This window comes from Falco peregrinus, chromosome 3 (genome assembly GCF_023634155.1).
Source record: "Falco peregrinus isolate bFalPer1 chromosome 3, bFalPer1.pri, whole genome shotgun sequence".
NCBI classification, from domain to species: Eukaryota; Metazoa; Chordata; class Aves; order Falconiformes; family Falconidae; genus Falco; species Falco peregrinus.
In genome coordinates, this window is record NC_073723.1 from 111,661,588 (window position 1) to 111,677,270 (window position 15,683).

General features: G+C 54.0%; 4 protein-coding genes across 8 annotated transcripts in view; 1 reads left to right on the top strand and 3 right to left on the bottom strand.

The window, feature by feature from the left end:
- Nucleotides 1–15,683, top strand: part of UBXN10 (UBX domain protein 10) — a 24,154-nt gene continuing 8,471 nt past the window's right edge. Inside the window, exon 1 of the mRNA XM_055800916.1 lies at nt 1–3,728. The gene's annotated coding sequence lies outside the window, so the exon portion shown is untranslated. The remainder of the gene's footprint in view (nt 3,729–15,683) is intronic.
- On the bottom strand, nt 8,276–10,346 carry LOC114012320 (basic phospholipase A2 A-like). Of its 3 annotated transcripts, none has more exons than XM_027787606.2 (5): nt 10,208–10,346; nt 9,814–9,870; nt 9,513–9,642; nt 8,931–9,037; nt 8,276–8,792 (listed from the first exon to the last, which is right to left on the bottom strand). In XM_027787606.2, exons 2-5 carry the CDS (start codon nt 9,851–9,853, stop codon nt 8,668–8,670), a joined length of 402 nt encoding a protein of 133 aa, XP_027643407.1. In that variant the 5' UTR covers nt 9,854–9,870; nt 10,208–10,346; the 3' UTR covers nt 8,276–8,667. The 3 variants fall into 3 exon arrangements, with proteins under 3 accessions (XP_027643407.1, XP_055656897.1, XP_055656896.1); XM_055800922.1 differs by having other exon boundaries at nt 9,814–9,913; XM_055800921.1 differs by having other exon boundaries at nt 9,814–10,346.
- LOC101916058 (basic phospholipase A2 Cdr-13-like) lies at nt 10,492–12,115 on the bottom strand. 3 transcript variants are annotated; one of them, XM_055800920.1, is made up of 5 exons: nt 11,964–12,115; nt 11,515–11,721; nt 11,086–11,230; nt 10,857–10,974; nt 10,492–10,777 (listed from the first exon to the last, which is right to left on the bottom strand). In XM_055800920.1, the coding sequence occupies exons 1-5, from the start codon at nt 12,098–12,100 to the stop codon at nt 10,653–10,655; spliced, it is 732 nt and encodes a 243-aa protein (XP_055656895.1). In that variant the 5' UTR covers nt 12,101–12,115; the 3' UTR covers nt 10,492–10,652. The 3 variants fall into 3 exon arrangements, with proteins under 3 accessions (XP_055656895.1, XP_055656894.1, XP_005229723.2); XM_055800919.1 differs by having other exon boundaries at nt 11,515–11,724; XM_005229666.3 differs by lacking the exon at nt 11,964–12,115 and having other exon boundaries at nt 10,857–10,963; nt 11,515–11,723.
- On the bottom strand, nt 13,055–14,635 carry LOC101923379 (phospholipase A2, membrane associated-like). The gene is made up of 3 exons (XM_005229622.2): nt 14,391–14,635; nt 14,042–14,148; nt 13,055–13,712 (listed from the first exon to the last, which is right to left on the bottom strand). The coding sequence occupies exons 1-3, from the start codon at nt 14,633–14,635 to the stop codon at nt 13,567–13,569; spliced, it is 498 nt and encodes a 165-aa protein (XP_005229679.2). The 3' UTR covers nt 13,055–13,566.

A 15,683-nucleotide genomic window follows, 5' to 3' on the forward strand; every position in this document is an offset into this window, starting at 1 on the left:
ATTTAAATAATGTAAGTGAAAAGAATCCCAGAATCCCTTCCAGAGCTAGGTGTATCAGCCAATACCATATCAAACATGACATTCCTCTTTTCTTTCCCATGGAAGAATGCAGTGATAGGTTTTTAGTCTAACTAGAGGATGCAGTGATAAGTTTTTAATCTAACTAGAACTGCTCGTGTTGCACTAGGCTGTTCCAGAAGTGATTAGTACGTGAAGGGAGAATGGGATTGCTGCATCCACGTTTGCTTCTAGCTTAAGTTTGGGATCAGCTCGTTTGCTAGCTGATGAGACCTGTAGGGGAGAAAAAAGAATAATAATGCCAATGAACTCATGAGACCATAGAGCAAATTAATCCAATCTGATGAAGTCTAATGACGTCGTAAAATGCGACCTGAGCAGGCATGAGATTTCTGTTAAATGTTGTTACTTGGACATTTGGAATCTCATCTCCTTTGCCATGCTCTGGAGGTTTTGGGCTACTCCAGAGCTTTAGTCCAAGCCAGGAACTTGACAGCCATCAGTCTCCAAATGAAATCAGTATAGCCAAAGGATCCAGAGCCCTGGGAACAAGCTTCCAAGTAGCAGTGATCATTGGGAACCCTGCCTGTTTCACTCTTCATAAATCAAAGTTTTTCCAGGGTAGGACTTTTTTCATCTTAAATTCCTCTTTGGTAAGGTCACCAAATACTGTAGAAGGTACAGCTTGAATCCGGTGATGCTTTCCACTATAGGACTGTGCATTTCGACTGAAGCATAAGGGCTGTGGGACTTGGCCCTTGATTTATGGCTTGCAGTATTTCAGCTTCACTCAGGTTTTTGGATTTGTATCAAGCACATGTGCACTTACACAGAAATAGATAACAGGAGACATCTCATCAGCCAGGGCAGAGATGAAATAGATTTCTCAAAAGTAAGGAATGTTGCTTTTGAAAAATCTATTCATTCTGTGAAGTTTCCAAATCGGCACAGAAATATAAATGCTTTTTTTGTTTTTGCTTTGGTTTTTTTTGTTTAATGAACTGCCAAGATCTGAGCTAGTACTAGTTACGCTCTGCTACTGTTTATCAAGAGTATTTGAAGAATAAAAAGAAAGGAGCTCCACTTTGGGTACTGGTGGTGTGCAAGTACAACAGGGTGTAATGCTGCTGAAGAAGTTCCTTTGGTTCCTGTAATGAGCTTGGTGGAAATAAAAAGTAATACACAGCAGCTTTTAGGCTTTGTGGTGGGACATAGTACCTGGCAAGTGAAGCAGTGGATTACGTGCTGCTTTAGGTGCTGGTGGTAAACGTGACTAAATGCTGCAGAGGGAAGTCTGAGTAGTATTTCATCGTAGGTAGGAAGAGCATGGATCAGCCTTGAATTCACAGTACCATTGTTGAAGTGGAAAACGACTTTGGTAAAACCCATTTTGTGCCAAGCTTAGATAGCCTGTTGTTAGTGATGTAGCTTCCAGGAATTCTTTTTCCTCCAGACAGTCAGTTTTAGGGGAGTGGAAAGAATGCCAAGTCAGAGCTTAACAGGGAGAAAGTAGAAGTCGCTTTGCCAGTGTGCCGAGTTGAAAACAGTGGGCACAGCAAGGCAGTTCAGGTTAAAGTGTCACCTCTGTCTTGCCCAGCTGTATCTTGATTTGAAAGGTGAGTGCATTCCGCAGGTTTGCAAAGATAATAAGAATTTGCAGTTGTGTGCTACAAATAAGATGTTTGATCTCAATGAAGTGGGTTTTTTTTTCTGTCTTCCTGAGCCAGAGCTGATAAAAGGATTGTTGGTGCTTGGAGCATGAGGAGATGCGAGGGGAGCTGCCCTGTAGCTGAGCCTTCTGTGGGTATGAAGGGCCCGGGCAGACCTAAGCTCACCCGTGCGGGCTGAATGGGCAGGCCTGCAGCAGCAACACCACTTATGGAGCAGAGGGAGAGGCTGGCCTTCAGCTCATGGCCTCTTGATACCTGCGGCTGAAAATGCTTTTGTTTCCAAGTATAATATGATTAAAATAAACTTAGTGTGCTGGGCTCCTATGCCTTGTTACACCAATCAAATTCTCTTTATTTTTGCCAGGATAGCTTTGTACCTGCACGAGCATTTTTTATCCAGAGATATTAAAACTTTGGGTTTGGCTGTTTTCGATTTTTCCTTTAGCTGTAGAAATTTCGATGTGCCCTTTTGAAATTTTTTTTTTTCTGTGGAATCCTTACGCAGTGTTCCTCTGGGAACTTGCTTTTACACAGAGAATCTGCTTTGTAAACAGGTCGTGGATTTTCCTTGCAGGAGAAAGGAAGGCAAGAAGCAAGAGAGAAACATGATTCATAGCTTGTGTTTACTCTTTGGTGGAGCTAACTGTGCTTCATAATATGCGGTCATGGGACAATAAGCACTGCCCGTTCCCTCGGTATTTGGGGAGGATTGCTGTTTGTTACTAGCTGCTAGCTTACATCTTCGAAGGTCACAAGTGGGCAGAGGGCCAGGAGCGTGCTTTGACTGCTGCGGCACCGGCAGGGTCACTGCCAGCCTCTCAAAGGTGAACACGGAGCAGGACGATGTAGAAAGCTGCTTTCTCTGAATCCCATCTACCATCGTCTTCCCTAGACTTTTTCTAGATCCTGCCCCTGTAGGTACAGAGTTCACTTGAACTGGAAGTGTTAAGCATTTAGCCAGCTTCTGTCTGATGTCTGTGTGTGTCTTGGCCTTGCTGTGGATGGGAGAGCTCTTCTGCTTGTGCTACTCCTTGTTTCTTCTTGGGAGAGTTGCTTTTTGGTTTATTTAACAGCTTGGCCTCATCTGCAGTGTCTGAACAGCCACAGAAACCACGTCATCCATGGCACCTGCATCTGCAGTGCTCTCGGAAGGCGCCTTCCTTTTCTGTTGGCATCTGTTGAAACTACACAAGAGTTTTCTTCTCCTTTCCCCCTCCGGACACTTGTTTCTGTTACCAAACCTCCTCTGCTTTTTGCATGCCAAGCGCAATAAATATTGCTAAGGTCTGCCAGCCGAACTATGCAAATGGAGTTGTGCATATGGGGTGTGCTGAGGGCTGAAGACAAAAATTTCCAATTATTTGAAGGAGTCTGCACAACCTGAACCCTTCCTGGGGATGCGATCCAGCTGCTGGGGTGTATGTTCACCTGCCAGCTTTCACAGGCTTTGGAAGCTGCAGGAAGGGGGGGAAATGGTGTCTGATGTGACCCGTGCTCCAGCCTCCTAAAAACGGAGATGGTTTGTGCTGTGTTGAGCTGTGTGATGGTTCCTTGGTGCTGCCTGGAGCAGAGCTCTCCCCTCCCGCATCCCAAAGCCCTTGAGTGAGTGGCGCCAGAAAATGAGTAAAAGTAGAAACGAGCATTTTGGAGTTGTGAAGACACAGTGTTTGCCGTAGGGAGTGTGAGGAAGGCGCCGGGACGATGCTCGTGATGCTTAATGGAGTCAGGCAGGAGCCCTTTGTGCTGAAGTGAAACTCTTCAAAAACACCCCTAAAGCACCTTTATTTTAGGACCCTCCCCGCTCTGAAGCTGCAAAGCACATCTCCGGAGGTGGCATTAAAACCGGAGGGGTGAGGGGCAGCTGGTGCTGGCTCATTACGGCTAATTGCAGATGGTGTGCAGCTGCGGTGGGGGACAGGGGCTGCAGCCTGAGACCAGCGCTGCGCCTCTGGCCCTACAAAGACTTGCTAGAGATGGGGAACAAGAAAAAGCCACCCCAAACCTCTGAGACCACCACCACCACACTCCCCCACGGCTTTCGTGAGTATTAATTACTTAAATAGTCGTTAGGAGTGGGCTGGGGCTGTGTTGTGGCCAAGCTCCCTGAGGGGAGCTGGGTTTGGAGTCAGGCTGCAGCAGCTGCTCAGTTTGTTGATAATTTTCTTTTTCTCTCTGAAGCTCTTAAGATTTAGCAGTTGGCTGCTCAGATGTCACTGTTGGGTAAATGTATTTTAAGAAAAAAATGCAAAACTGCATGTATGCATAAATATTTACTTCAGAAAATCAGCCGTGAAGCTCCATGCTGTTTCCTACCCCTTCCACCAGCGATTCCTGGAACACAAATCCTTCAGGCTGCCTTTGAACATTTGGTTTTGTTTGCAGAGATTCCTTTGGGTTTATGATTCATTTCATTGTGGGGGTTCGGCTTTTCCCTGTGCACCAGCTCCAGTGAAAGGTGTCAGAGCCTGACCGCATGGGGGGTGGCCCCCCAGTTTCTGGGGTGTGGAGCCTGGGGGGCTGGCAGGAGGGCACGGGGGCCTCGCGCAGAAGGTTGGGGTGATTCTTGTCAAAGTCGCAGCCTGTCGCACTCCCAGCTCCGTCTTTCGCACAGAGTCCTGGATCCTGGAAGGAAATCCAGGGGGATGGCGTCAGGCAAGGGGTACGAGGGGCAGGGGGTGTCTGTCAGGCGTAAGCAGCCCCCGCGTTGAAGTGGGGGGGTCTCGGGTAGGCGCCCCTTTCCCCTGGGGCATGGAGCCACCTGGCTGTGAACCACGCGTGGCCCTGGAAGGACCATTTAATTGACTTTATCTGACCATGTATGTGTAGATCTTTGCTTTGATCACGGGGAAGTGCTTTGTCTCTATCCGCTCGCCGTGAAACAGCAGCGTTTGTTCTGGGAAGACCAGGATGGCAGGGCCAGGTCCCTGTCCAAAGTGGGACGGTCACCTCGGTACCTGCCCGTTCCACAACAGCAAGCCCCCTCCTCTGGGAGGTCTGCAAGCTCTAAACTTCACCGTTGTCCTAGCAAATAAAATGTTTGCCCTATTCCTGGCACTTTTCCCCTCATTTCTACCCCTTCCCAGCAAGCAGTTTTCAACTCAGGATGGTCTAGAGGACATCTCTGATCGAGTGAGCCCCCGAGAGCGTGGGTGGTCGTGCCTGCCTGCGCGCTGTGACCCACCATCTCTTACCGCAGGTGATCCGGCTTCCCTGGCTGAAGCAGGTGTACGTGATGTCTGGGGCTGCGGCGAGGGCAGGGCAGTGGCAGGTAGCAGCAGTCGTGGGCATGGCAGCACCTGGGAGCCCAAGGTTGTGTCAGGGCAGGACGGGCAGCAGTGGGGATGATGCTGCGGTGGGGACCAGCCCCCGGGAGAAACGCCTTGGGTTTGTGTCCAGGTTAGGTCAAGCCTTGTTCTCCTCAGCACTGCCCGCACTGTAGGAGCGAGGGAGGGTGACGCGTGCCTTTCTGGCGTCGTCAGCGCAGCTCTAATTGCTTTGCTGTTGCTCTGCTGCAGCGGCTTTGCGGAGCACTGGTGGGTGCTGCAGTGAGTCGGGGGGGTGGTGGGACCCCGGTGCGTCCCTGCCTAGCACTGCAAAGGCAGAAGAAGCACCGATGCACGCCGTTCCCATCAGCTACTGCTACTAAGCAACTTTTAAAGAGGTTTTAAGGACAAGCAATGGGTTTTGTGTTGCTATCTTGGCTCCCAGGAGAGGGGCAAGCATTCCCCTTGCTGTACGCAGGGAGAGGGAAGCGAGGAGGGCTGGGGGTACCCACTCTGCCTTCACCAGGTCCCAGCTCACCCGTCGGTCGCATCCAGCGGCTGTTTGGATCCTCCCAAGCTGCAGCAGCAGCCGTAACTGATGTAGGACAGCACCAATTTCCCTGTCTTGTGCCTGAGCATTGAACCAAACTGAATCCAGCAGGGACCAGCCCTGCGACTGGAGATGAGGTGTGGGTTAGGAGCACCGAGAGAAACAATCTCTCATCCCACCCCTCCACAGCAAAAATGAACATTTTCACCCCAATTTTATGGATAGGAACTGTGAGCACCAGGCATTCTGCATCACCTTGTCTGGCGAGGTGGGAGCTGGTGGGGGGGGGTACTCGGCAGAGGAGCAGCAAGAAGAGCTTTGTGTCTGGCAGTGGCAGCTCCGGTGTTTGGGGGAGCCCAGGGAGCTGCTGGTCACCCCCTTTATGGCCACCATCTCCCTGCTCGGCGAGGCCCCTCCTGTGGAGAGCCCAAAGTGGGCAAATACTGGCCATCCTCACCGTGTGGGTCCCGCTGTGTGTGTGAGCCTCTTGCTGCTGCTGGAGGTCCTGGCTGGGGGATGCTCTGTTCTTGGGGAGCCCTTTGCAGGGGAGGATTTGGTGAAGTGGGGTCGGGTCTGTGCACTGGGTATGTTAGCATCCCAGTGCTTCCCTGAGCAAAACAGGAGAACCCGTGGGAGAAGGAGAACTACTTTGTTCCTGGGTGACTATTAGTTTGTTGGGGTCTTGGTTAGAAAATGCCGTTCTGTATCTTACCATCACCATCGTGACTTACCTGGGCAGGGAGAAAACACAGCCAGTGCACAGCAGCCTCTGTGTCTTGACTTAGCAAGGCGGGTGAGATGCAGCATCATGAGCAGAGGAAGGTCCTGGTGTCCTCCCGAATGGGTGGTGGCTGAAGACAGGGCTGAGCAAAGGCCCCGTACGCCGGTTTTCTGGTTAACAGGAGCTTGTCAGTGCCTACATGCCCCTTGCGTGTGGGGTGCCCCATCGCTCTCCCCACGTGTGCTGGACACTGCAGTCTTGCTTTCAAAGAGAGAGCAGGTGATGCTCACGGACCATTGCCTGAGGTGTCTGCTTCACCTTTATGTAGAAACAAAATAAGGCAAGCAGCAGGGTAAGCAAAAAAAAAAAATAATGCAAGTGGTGTATGATGGAAGGGTGAAAAAAGATTGATGGCTGTGTCGTTTGCTCAGAGAGAATCTCTAATTAGATAGGTGGTGCTGAACAATCATTTCAGCAGTTTTCTTCTGGCAGATATTGCAGATGTGTAGTGCTTTGCAGGGAACCCCGGCATGGGCAGGCACAAAGTCAGGGCAAGGAAATCCCCCCGTCACTGATAGGGAACCTGAGGCAGGTAACAAGGATGTGACTTGCGAGGAAATCTGAGAGATGGTGAGAAAAGGGAACTCGAGGCAGGGCTTCAGCAAAACCTCTTCCCCCCTCTGGTATGTGCCATTTGCCTCATCAGCCCTCCAGGCTGATGTAAGACCCCTGGGATGGAGGCAAGTCCATTAGATGGAGCAGGACTTGTCGTAATTCAAGATTTTCTGAGTCCGCAGCCAGTTTTTATCCCTGGGGAATAATGTATATTTTTGTGCATCAAATTGGCTGAGCTCCCAGGTTAAAAACTCTCGCCCCAACTCCTCTGCCCGCGACAGGTTTGCAGTAGCCCTTCTCCAAATATGAAATAAACGTCCTCCCCAAGCCAAACGCCTCCTGGGAGGACGTGGACTTTGGGTTTTATTTGCAGCATGCAAAATGCAACTTTTGCAGCCCAATTTACCGCAGTGTAGCAAGTGGGTGCAGTAGCTGAACCGACACATCGGCACTTGGAGCTCCACATGAATGGGTTTGTACAGCCAGATGTCCGAGCAGAAAAATACACAGATTGTTAAAATTCACCCAGACTTTAGAGGGAGAGGGTGTTTCAGCTCACCCTGGCCTGCAATCTGCGTGATCACCCCCTTCCCATCTCGGCAAGGGTTTGAGCCTTGATTTATGCCTTGAAGCAGCAGCCATTGGGTGAAGGGCTGCACCTTCTTCCTTGTCCCCCCCCTAGGACTACACGCTGCTGCACGCGGAGGGTGGCAGAGCTTGATGCCAGGGTTACAGCCCAGGGCGGGGAGCATTGCTGATTTAAAGGGTATTTCCCAGCGCCATTGATTTCAGCTTTGGGGTAAGCCAGGGTGGGAATTACAGCTGCTGATGCCCAGGGCATCATTCCCCCCCACCCAGGGAAACAGCATTTTGTTGCTGTTTCTGTGGCTGTATTTCATTGCTGAGCCCTACGGGGGTGTGCAGTGCTGACTCCCAGGGGGTCAGTGCAGCTGGATTGCTCTGCAGCGCAGAAAACCTGTACCCTGGGGATGCTACAGCGTGAGGGGGGAAGCAGCCACCGCCTGAACTGCCTTTTCCTAGGGGATGCGTTTGGGGTTGCTGCAAAATTGGGCCAAAACATTCTTTTCTGGTGAGAAATATGTTTTGCTCCGCGCTGGGCGTGAGGCAAACTCCCGGCCACCCTGTTGCAGCAAAGGTTGTCAGTGCCCAGCCCTCCCGTGGCATCACGCCTGCCCGCCGCCCTTTGCACCAGCTTTGATTTGTCTGTCTCGGAGCAACTGGAAATTTTCAGACCCCCAAAGCTCGGGGTTAAGCCAGGGGGGCAGCCGCATGTCGGTGGGAGATGCGTCACCTCTTGGGTGTCATTTTTTTTTCTGGGTATTTCAGGGGGAGACCCAGCTGAGAGGTTAGCTTCTCCCCGCTGCCTGCAAGGGTGGTTGCTGGGCTCAGCTGAGGCATGTCACACTGAGGACCGATGTTTTGCGCTCTCTGCTTTTATTTTGGAGCAACAGAAGAGAATCTGCGGTGAAGCAAAAAGCAGAGGGAGCTGACAGGCTGCACGGGGAGCTCGAGCCAAGGGGAAATGAGTGTCGGCGGAGAGGCTCGCGTTGGCTTCCATCTCGCCCTTTGCAGTGATGTGTCACAGGTGTCCACCCCTCCCTTGTTTTTCAGTGCTGAAACTTCGCATCTGTGCTGCTCTCCCCCCTCGCATCCAGTGTATAATGATGCAACTTCACAAGAGGGTTGTTGTCCTGATGTCAAAGCCAAAAAGCCCCGAGGAGGAGACCCGCCAGGGCTGGGAAATGCTCCCAGCGCCCTGCTGGCCCTTTGCTTATCAGCCTGGAGGTGGTTTTGCAGAGCCTTTTTCCTTCAACACCTCCCGGCACGTCCCCGGCACTTGCTACGACGCCGGAGCAGCCCCCGGCCGCGCATCTGGCAGAGCCAGGCTGCTCGCTCGCATCTGCAAGCTCCTCTCTGGCACCAGGTCCCAGACCCTGCAGGGACCCGAGGGGAAGCATGCCTGAGACCTTCTTTTCAGGAAGATCCCTGGGGTGCTGCCCCAAAAATAGGTACCACAAAGGAGAGGGATGTTTTGGAAAGAGGCGTCGTGAACCATGAGGGTGGGGACTCACTGCAGGTGGGGATTCCTGCCTGGGGCGCCGAGAGGGGCTGGATCGGTCCCAGGCGGCACCGCCGTGCCACCAGCTTGGCGTAGCAGCAGGCGCGGAGCAGGCAGCACCTGCGGCGAGGAGGAGAGCCTGGCCTCATCTGAAACATGCCACTGGCTGCTCCTAACCAACCTGAGACAGGCTCTGCAAGCAGAGCCACCTCTTGCCTCCTCCTCCCGCTCTAAATCACTGAGAGGCTGCTCTTCCCGGTCCGTTCCATGCCAACCCTCTCCTCTGCTTCCCCGTGCAACCCCTGCCCAGCTCCAAGAGCCCTTGTGCACCCTGGCACATCCCACCCCTCCCCGCTGGTGCCATCCCACTGACTCCAGGTGCCTGTCACTGGGCAGGAGCTGGGGGTGACCACTGCCTCACTTTCCCCTTTTCCCAAAACTTGTTCCCTTCCTCTTGCTGCCCATCGCCTGCTCTGCGTTTTGCAAAGCTCCAGAGGATGCTGCTGAGGTTGCTCACAAGCCCTAGGGTCACCCCAGGGCCAGCGTTAGCCATCCCAGGGCCAGCATTAACCCTCTGGAGCAGCGCTGCCTGTACCGGTCCATGGAAGCCTTTGCTGTGCCACTCCTGCCCCATCCCGAGTAGCAACCGTGGGCGGTCAGGTTTCCTACGGTGCTTCCCTCAAGTCCTGGTGCGCGTGGGAACTTTCCACGAGCTGTGAACACACCTAGAGCGACCAGAAAAATGTGATTTTTTGCAAGTTATACTCAGAAATGAAGCCTGGGGAACCAGCGGGGAGAAGAGGGCTTGGTTGCAAGTCTCCCCGTGGAGCGCACAGGGGTTTGGGATGCTCCCCACATCGTCTCCCCTCCGTGGGTCTGGGAACAGCTGCACTTACTGCAGGCGAACAGCACTGCCAGCGCCAGCAGGACCTTCATCTTCCTCTCACCTGCGTCTGGGAGGAGGAACAGGAGCCTGACTCAGCCCAGCAGCGTGGCCTGTCAACAGGTGCTGCCGTGTGAGCCTCGTCTCTCCAAAATCAGGTCAAATTGTCCCGAAATTTGGAGGGAGGAAGGCAGCTGTGCCCCCTTGCATCTCTGTCTCTGCCCCTTGGCCAAAAGCAGATGCTTTCTGAAGCTGTCCCCCCACCTCCCGTCCCACCGCCCAGGGCATCACGCAGCAGCAGCAACTTCCCAGCTCAGTTTTGATCTGAGAGCAAGGCAGCGCGGCAGGCGCGGCGGCGGCGTGCCTGCTGCCTCCCCCCAGGGTCCCCCGTGGTGGGAGCTGCTCACCGGGGAATCGCTCCGGCTCCGCTTCCTCGCTCCCAGTCCGTCCTGCTGCCCTCCGTGTCCGGCCCCCCGGCTCTCAACTGGAAGCGCTGAAATGACTCGTCTGTCCCAAACCCACTGCGTGCTACGCCCCTTCCCTCGCCGGCCAAACCCCCCCCTCTCCTGGGGGCTGCAGCCCGGAGTGACGCAGGGGCCGAGATGGAGTTTTTGCAGAGTTCGGGGAAGATGATACTGAGTATTTACGGGGATTTCTCTCTCTGCCCAGCAGCAGCTCGTGGAGGACTGGGGTGGTTTAAGCACTTTGTTTATTTTCACATGGATTAAATTTACAGCCACACTAACGAGGTCCGTAGAGGCAGGGACTTAGGGCGATCTGGATGCAGAAGGACATGGGGCGATCCGGATACAGAAGCTGTGCGTGTTCCAGCCCTGCATCCCAGCTCTGCCATCACCGGCACCAGAGCTTGGGGTAGAAGCAGTAGCGTTTGCTGTAGGTCCCAATGCTCCGCTTGAGGCAAAGCGCCAGGCTGCGGTCGCACTCGCAGGAGAGCTGGGCGCACCAGGAGCCCTCTCCTGCAGGCAGAGGGGAGCCCGAGGTCACCCCTGGCTTTGGGGGGGGGGTGACACCCCCTTTCTCCAGGGTTCTACTTACTGCAGGAGGGGCTGCCGCTGCGCCAGCTGTAGTGGTAGCCCTGCATCTTGGCGTTGCATCGGTAGCTCTGGAGGCTGTTGTAGCAGGTATCGTGCAGCTGGCAGCATCTGCAGGGGAGCTCGAGGCACTGAGGGTTGGGGGTTTTCCTCCTGCTACCCCGCCCCCCTCCCCAGATTTGAAACAACGCAAGGCTGTGTTCAGGCAGGGAGATTTTTATGTGGGTACATACCTGTCTGTGGCGTCCTTGGGTTGCCCTCTGCCCCCCAAGCCGCAGTAGCAGCCGTAGGAGGAGTAGTGCAGCAAGGCGTTTTTCCCTGTCGTCTTTGTGATCATCTTGTGCAGCTCCCAGAGGCTCCCGTGAGCTGGGGACAAACCTGGGGGGGTGGGGGGGGTGGAAATTGGTGGGGTTGATGCTGCCACCCAGCTCCCCAGCAGCATCTCCATCCCTCTGGCCCCCAAACTGGTGCTAGGTGAGTGAGGTCTTAGAAGCAAGTAGATGCAACTGAGAGGAAACTTACTCCCAGCTCGGTGCAGGAGAGCGTTTGTGTTTGGGAGAGGTGGTGATGGGGAAAGACTAAGAAATCACCAGCCTGGTCCCAATTTCCATCGATATAACTGCATGGAGAGCTGTGGGACAGGTGCGGGTGAGGACACTTACCCCAAGCAAACAGCACAGTGAAGGTGAGGAGAGACTTCATCTTTTTGACAGTCCTGGGAAAGGAAACCAAACCGTTTCCCCGTTCTGTCAACCACTTTCTTGTTTGCTTCTCTCCTTGTCCAGGGCAGAGATGCTCCCCAGCTCTGAGGATTAGGGCAGATGAGCAGGGTGAGGATGTCCCCGTCGCCGTTGCTTTGGCCCAAAGCGCTGCTGTGTCGGGGATGGGAAGCAGAGGGTTGGAAAAAAGCAAAATGAAGGGAAAGGAAGAAAAGTTGGAGGAAGGATCAGCCCTAGAGAGGGCTGCACCCCGCCGCTCTGCCTCTGGGCTGGCACCTCAGGGAGCCTCTCCTTTGCTCCTGCTTCCCCAGCACGGACCTCACTCCCTGTGCCCACCACGGCTTTTGTTAAAGTAAGAAAGAGAGGAGAAGCCTTTGTCCATTCCCACTTACCTCAGGAAAGCGGCCGCTTGCTTGCAGGGCCCTGCAGCCAGCAGGGCTTTCCTTATATAGTGTTTGCTCCCCACTGTCGATGCTTGGCTCCCCCAAATCTTGCTGACTGGGCTTTTCCGCAGAGGAGAAGGTGCCATCCTTCCCCTTTACAGGAATACAAGAAATCCCCCTCAGCACCCCAGCGCCATACCCCACGCACGGGAGGGCTGAGCCAGCAAAGCAGCATCATTTCCAGCTCAAGGAGGAAGCCAACACTCTCTGCTGCCTGCAGAGATGCCCGAGGACCTTTCCCCTGCCCTCCCCAGCACCACGGCGCTGTATCGGGGTGGGGGTGGGGAATAATAGCCCTGATTCAGCTTTTGAATCCTAGCAGCCGTGAATGAAGCAGGTGTGGGGTTTTCAAGGGGTTGTACGGTTTGGGAGCTGCTCCTCTGCCACGCTGCAAAGGTGATTCAGGGTGAGTTACCAATTCTTTAAGAGAAGTATATGAGCAGCAATAAAAGCATCTCTAAACACGCAGTTCCCAGAAACACGGGGTTACGCAGATAGCGGATGATTAAACGCTCGCCCAGCGTGAGAGGAGAATGAAACAAAATAGGTACTTTTGGATGAGTGAATGCAACTTCTCTTTATTTCCCTCTGTATTATTTTTTCATCTCCTTGTTGAAGCCCCTGTGCAGAACTCATCCCTTACGGAGAAATCAGCCACCAACTTCACTGCCTTCCTAAATTAGCATCTGCCTTGGGATGGCCAAGGCTTTGACATCTTCTCTCCTCTGCAGATCACTGTTCTTTAGCCTTGATTTTGGCTAGCTTATTTACGTCAGTGTCACAGGAGGGTCTCAGATCCCCTCCCACATTTTCCCACTTCCAGTATTCCTGTAAAAACACCTTTTGGTCCTATCTCACCTGGCCCTTAGTGCACCATTTTTTAAGCTCCAGGAGCGAGTTCAGCTAGCGTTGCTGAGAAAAGCCAAAAAACCTGACTGCCATCAGGGCTCGCTGCTGTGGAATTGTTTTGTTAACAAACCCCAGGGAGCTTTATTTGGTGGCATTTATTTGTCCCCATTGCTTGATGCAAAGAGCTTCTCCATAGCTGGGGACCCGGAGCAGCAATACTGCCCCAAGCGGGATAGATTTGGTGATAGATCTGTGAATTCCAGCTGCTGCTGGATCTTCAGCTTTTCCAGGCAGCTGACGGGACCATGGAAATATTGGGGTATCAGGCAGATGGTGTGACTAAGCTGTGCGATGCAAAAGTGCTCGCCGGACCCAGCAGCCCAGACGCCACCATCGCAGTGTCTCAGTGGCTCTTTCAGAAAAACACCACAGAGAATCATTTTGAAAACCTTTTATTATCTGTGGGAAATTAAATCAAGAGAGAAAAGAGAAGAGGAAGGGACATAAAAAATGGAAGCCGCCGTGTCTTTATGGGAAGTGGGGGATCTCCATCCGTAACGCGGACACCCTTCCTCACCCTGAGCATCACCTTGCGGGGAGCCTTGCTGGCTTCGGCTGTTCAGCCCCCATGTCAGGCTTTTCTTGCCACAGCAATGGGGAAAGCCAGTCAAAATCTGCAACTTTGTGTGCAGGTTTCCCCTCCTCAGCACTGGAGCTTACTTCCTCGGCATTTCAGCTTGAAATAGAAGCGGTAGGATTTATTGTAGGAATGCAAAGTGCTCGCGAAGCACGAAGTCACCGCCTTGTCACATAGACAGGTCTCTCTCTTGCACCAGCTCTGCTCATCACCTGTGGAGGGAAAACACGGTGCTCTGCAGTGGCTTTTCTGGCTTGCATCGGCGATGGAGTCCCCTCGGGGCACCCTGATGCCTGGAGCAGCCCGGGGGAAGCACAGGAGGAAGCGTGCCCGGTGCTTGCCCTCTCCAACCTGCTCACGTCCCTTGCAATGCCCATTTATTTATCGTACGCTGCCTCCTCCCATGCGCACCCACCCGGGTATCAGGCTGGTTCCATCCCTGGGGGATGCCCTCCTGTGTGCCCTGCTCTGGGGCTTGGGTGTCATGGGGAGCAGCGCTGGTTGCCCACCTCCGTGGGACCCCCTGCCTGTCGGTACTCACTGCAAACAATGTCTCCATCAGCAATGTCGAAGTGGTAGGGGGTTATCAGGGGTCTGCACTTGCCCTCTCTCAGCTTCCTGTAGCAGCAGTCGTGAGCGCGGCAGCACCTGTGAGGGGCACCACATCAAACTGCTGCCCCCAACCCCCCCTCCCCATGATAAAGGAAGGTCCAGCATCAAATCTAAGGTGCCCGGGAGGAGGGGGATGACAAGGCAGCAGCAAGACATGGCTGGGGAACGGTGCAAAGCCCCATCAGAGCACAGCAGCGCCAGCAGACTGCCAGCGAGGAGCTTTGGACGGATCCCTGCGCACCCCGCAGCCAGGCAGCGATGCTCTTCCAGGTACTCACTGATCGGTGGCGTCCACTGGGGTCCCTCTGCCCCCGATGCCGCAGAAACACCCGTACCAGCTGTAGGAGAGCAGGGCGCTTTTCCCCGTGGCCGACTTGATCATCCGCTCCAGCTCCAAAACGCTGCCGTGAGCTGGCAGCAGCCCTGCGGAGGGGCAGAGGGTCGGGCTCGCGCCGGTGCCCAGCGAGGGGGCAGGCAGAGTTACCCATGAGGAATTAAAGTCTGGTGTGGGCTGGAAATACATGCTTTTGGGCATGTGAACCATGGGAAGCCCCCCCAAAACCCCCTCAGGATTATGTCTGGTTTCTGCAGCTCCCTGATCCCATCTGGCAGAAGGTATTCCTGCTCTCTGTACAGGCTGTGCCATGCCTGCATCCTGCAGCTGGCAATGCCACATGGCCAGGATCGGCCGTGGGCTTGGCACAGGCAGGAAAGCAGGTGACAGCAGGCTCCAGAGCCCCTTAAAATAAATATGGATGTCGGCATCCCAAAGCCTCACCGTCACAAGTATCTCCAGGACCACAGCAGTGCTACACGAAGCATTAAACTGCAAAATTTAAACAAAAACCTGAATCGTGCACAAAGTCTCTGGGTTTGTACACCTCTTTTGCCATGCAGATGAGATCCCAGCCTGGCCTGGTGAAACCAGGGCACTTACCACAAGCCAAGAGCATGGCAAAGAGGAGATTCTTCATCCTCAGTCTGGCCCTGGAGGAGGAAACAACAGCAGGTGATGAGCAGCACCTCAGGGGCAGGACAGACGCTGCCCTCAAGCCCCGGCCAAGGGCATGGGGCTGGTCGGGTGCACCCTGGCAGCACTGCACGGTGATGTTACTGTCCCCATGGATGTATGTCATCCTGAAGGTATCACCGTGCCCAAGCACACACAGCTGACTCCTGATGGAACCTCTTGACTCCGGTTTTGGGATGCAGCACTTGGCAGGGATGTGTACTGGGACACAGCGGTTCTCCTGCCTGGGGCTGATGGAGAAACTCACCGCCTGCAGCCTCCCGCCGCCGCCCCATGTGCTGTCTGATGAAATAACAGCAATAAAATCCCCCCTCTCCTTACCCCGCCTGAACCTCGCAGCTCCAAGGCTGCTGGCTCGGCGGGTTTGCTTTATATAGATGGTGAGGTCCACCCCCTCCTCTATCTGCACTGACGGCGCTATTCATCGCAGAGCAGGTCTCGCTGAGTGGCCCCTCGGTGAAGAGCAGGTTTCCATCCTTTCCCTCTGCCAGAAACAAGAGTTTCCCCATAGTGGTGTGCCATCAGCACAGCCGGCATGATG

Excerpts from the sequence above, each read along its gene's own strand:
- LOC114012320 (XM_027787606.2), bottom strand. The coding sequence starts at position 9,853 with ATGAAGGTCCTGCTGGCGCTGGCAGTGCTGTTCGCCTGCA. Across the intron at positions 9,643-9,813 it reads GGCAGTGCTGTTCGCCTGCA|GTGTGTTCACAGCTCGTGGA; the intron begins GTAAGTGCAGCT and ends TGGTCGCTCTAG. Across the intron at positions 8,793-8,930 it reads GGCAGGAATCCCCACCTGCA|GGTCTGGGACCTGGTGCCAG; the intron begins GTGAGTCCCCAC and ends GGGTCCCTGCAG.
- LOC101916058 (XM_055800919.1), bottom strand. The coding sequence starts at position 12,100 with ATGGCACCTTCTCCTCTGCGGAAAAGCCCAGTCAGCAAGATTTGGGGG. Across the intron at positions 11,725-11,963 it reads CAAGCGGCCGCTTTCCTGAG|CAGCGCTTTGGGCCAAAGCA; the intron begins GTAAGTGGGAAT and ends TCCCCGACACAG. Across the intron at positions 10,975-11,085 it reads CCCAAGGACGCCACAGACAG|CTCCCCTGCAGATGCTGCCA; the intron begins GTATGTACCCAC and ends CAGTGCCTCGAG.
- LOC101923379 (XM_005229622.2), bottom strand. The coding sequence starts at position 14,635 with ATGTATTTCCAGCCCACACCAGACTTTAATTCCTCATGGGTAACTCTG. Across the intron at positions 14,149-14,390 it reads CCAGTGGACGCCACCGATCA|GTGCTGCCGCGCTCACGACT; the intron begins GTGAGTACCTGG and ends TGCCCCTCACAG. Across the intron at positions 13,713-14,041 it reads TGATGGAGACATTGTTTGCA|GTGATGAGCAGAGCTGGTGC; the intron begins GTGAGTACCGAC and ends TTCCCTCCACAG.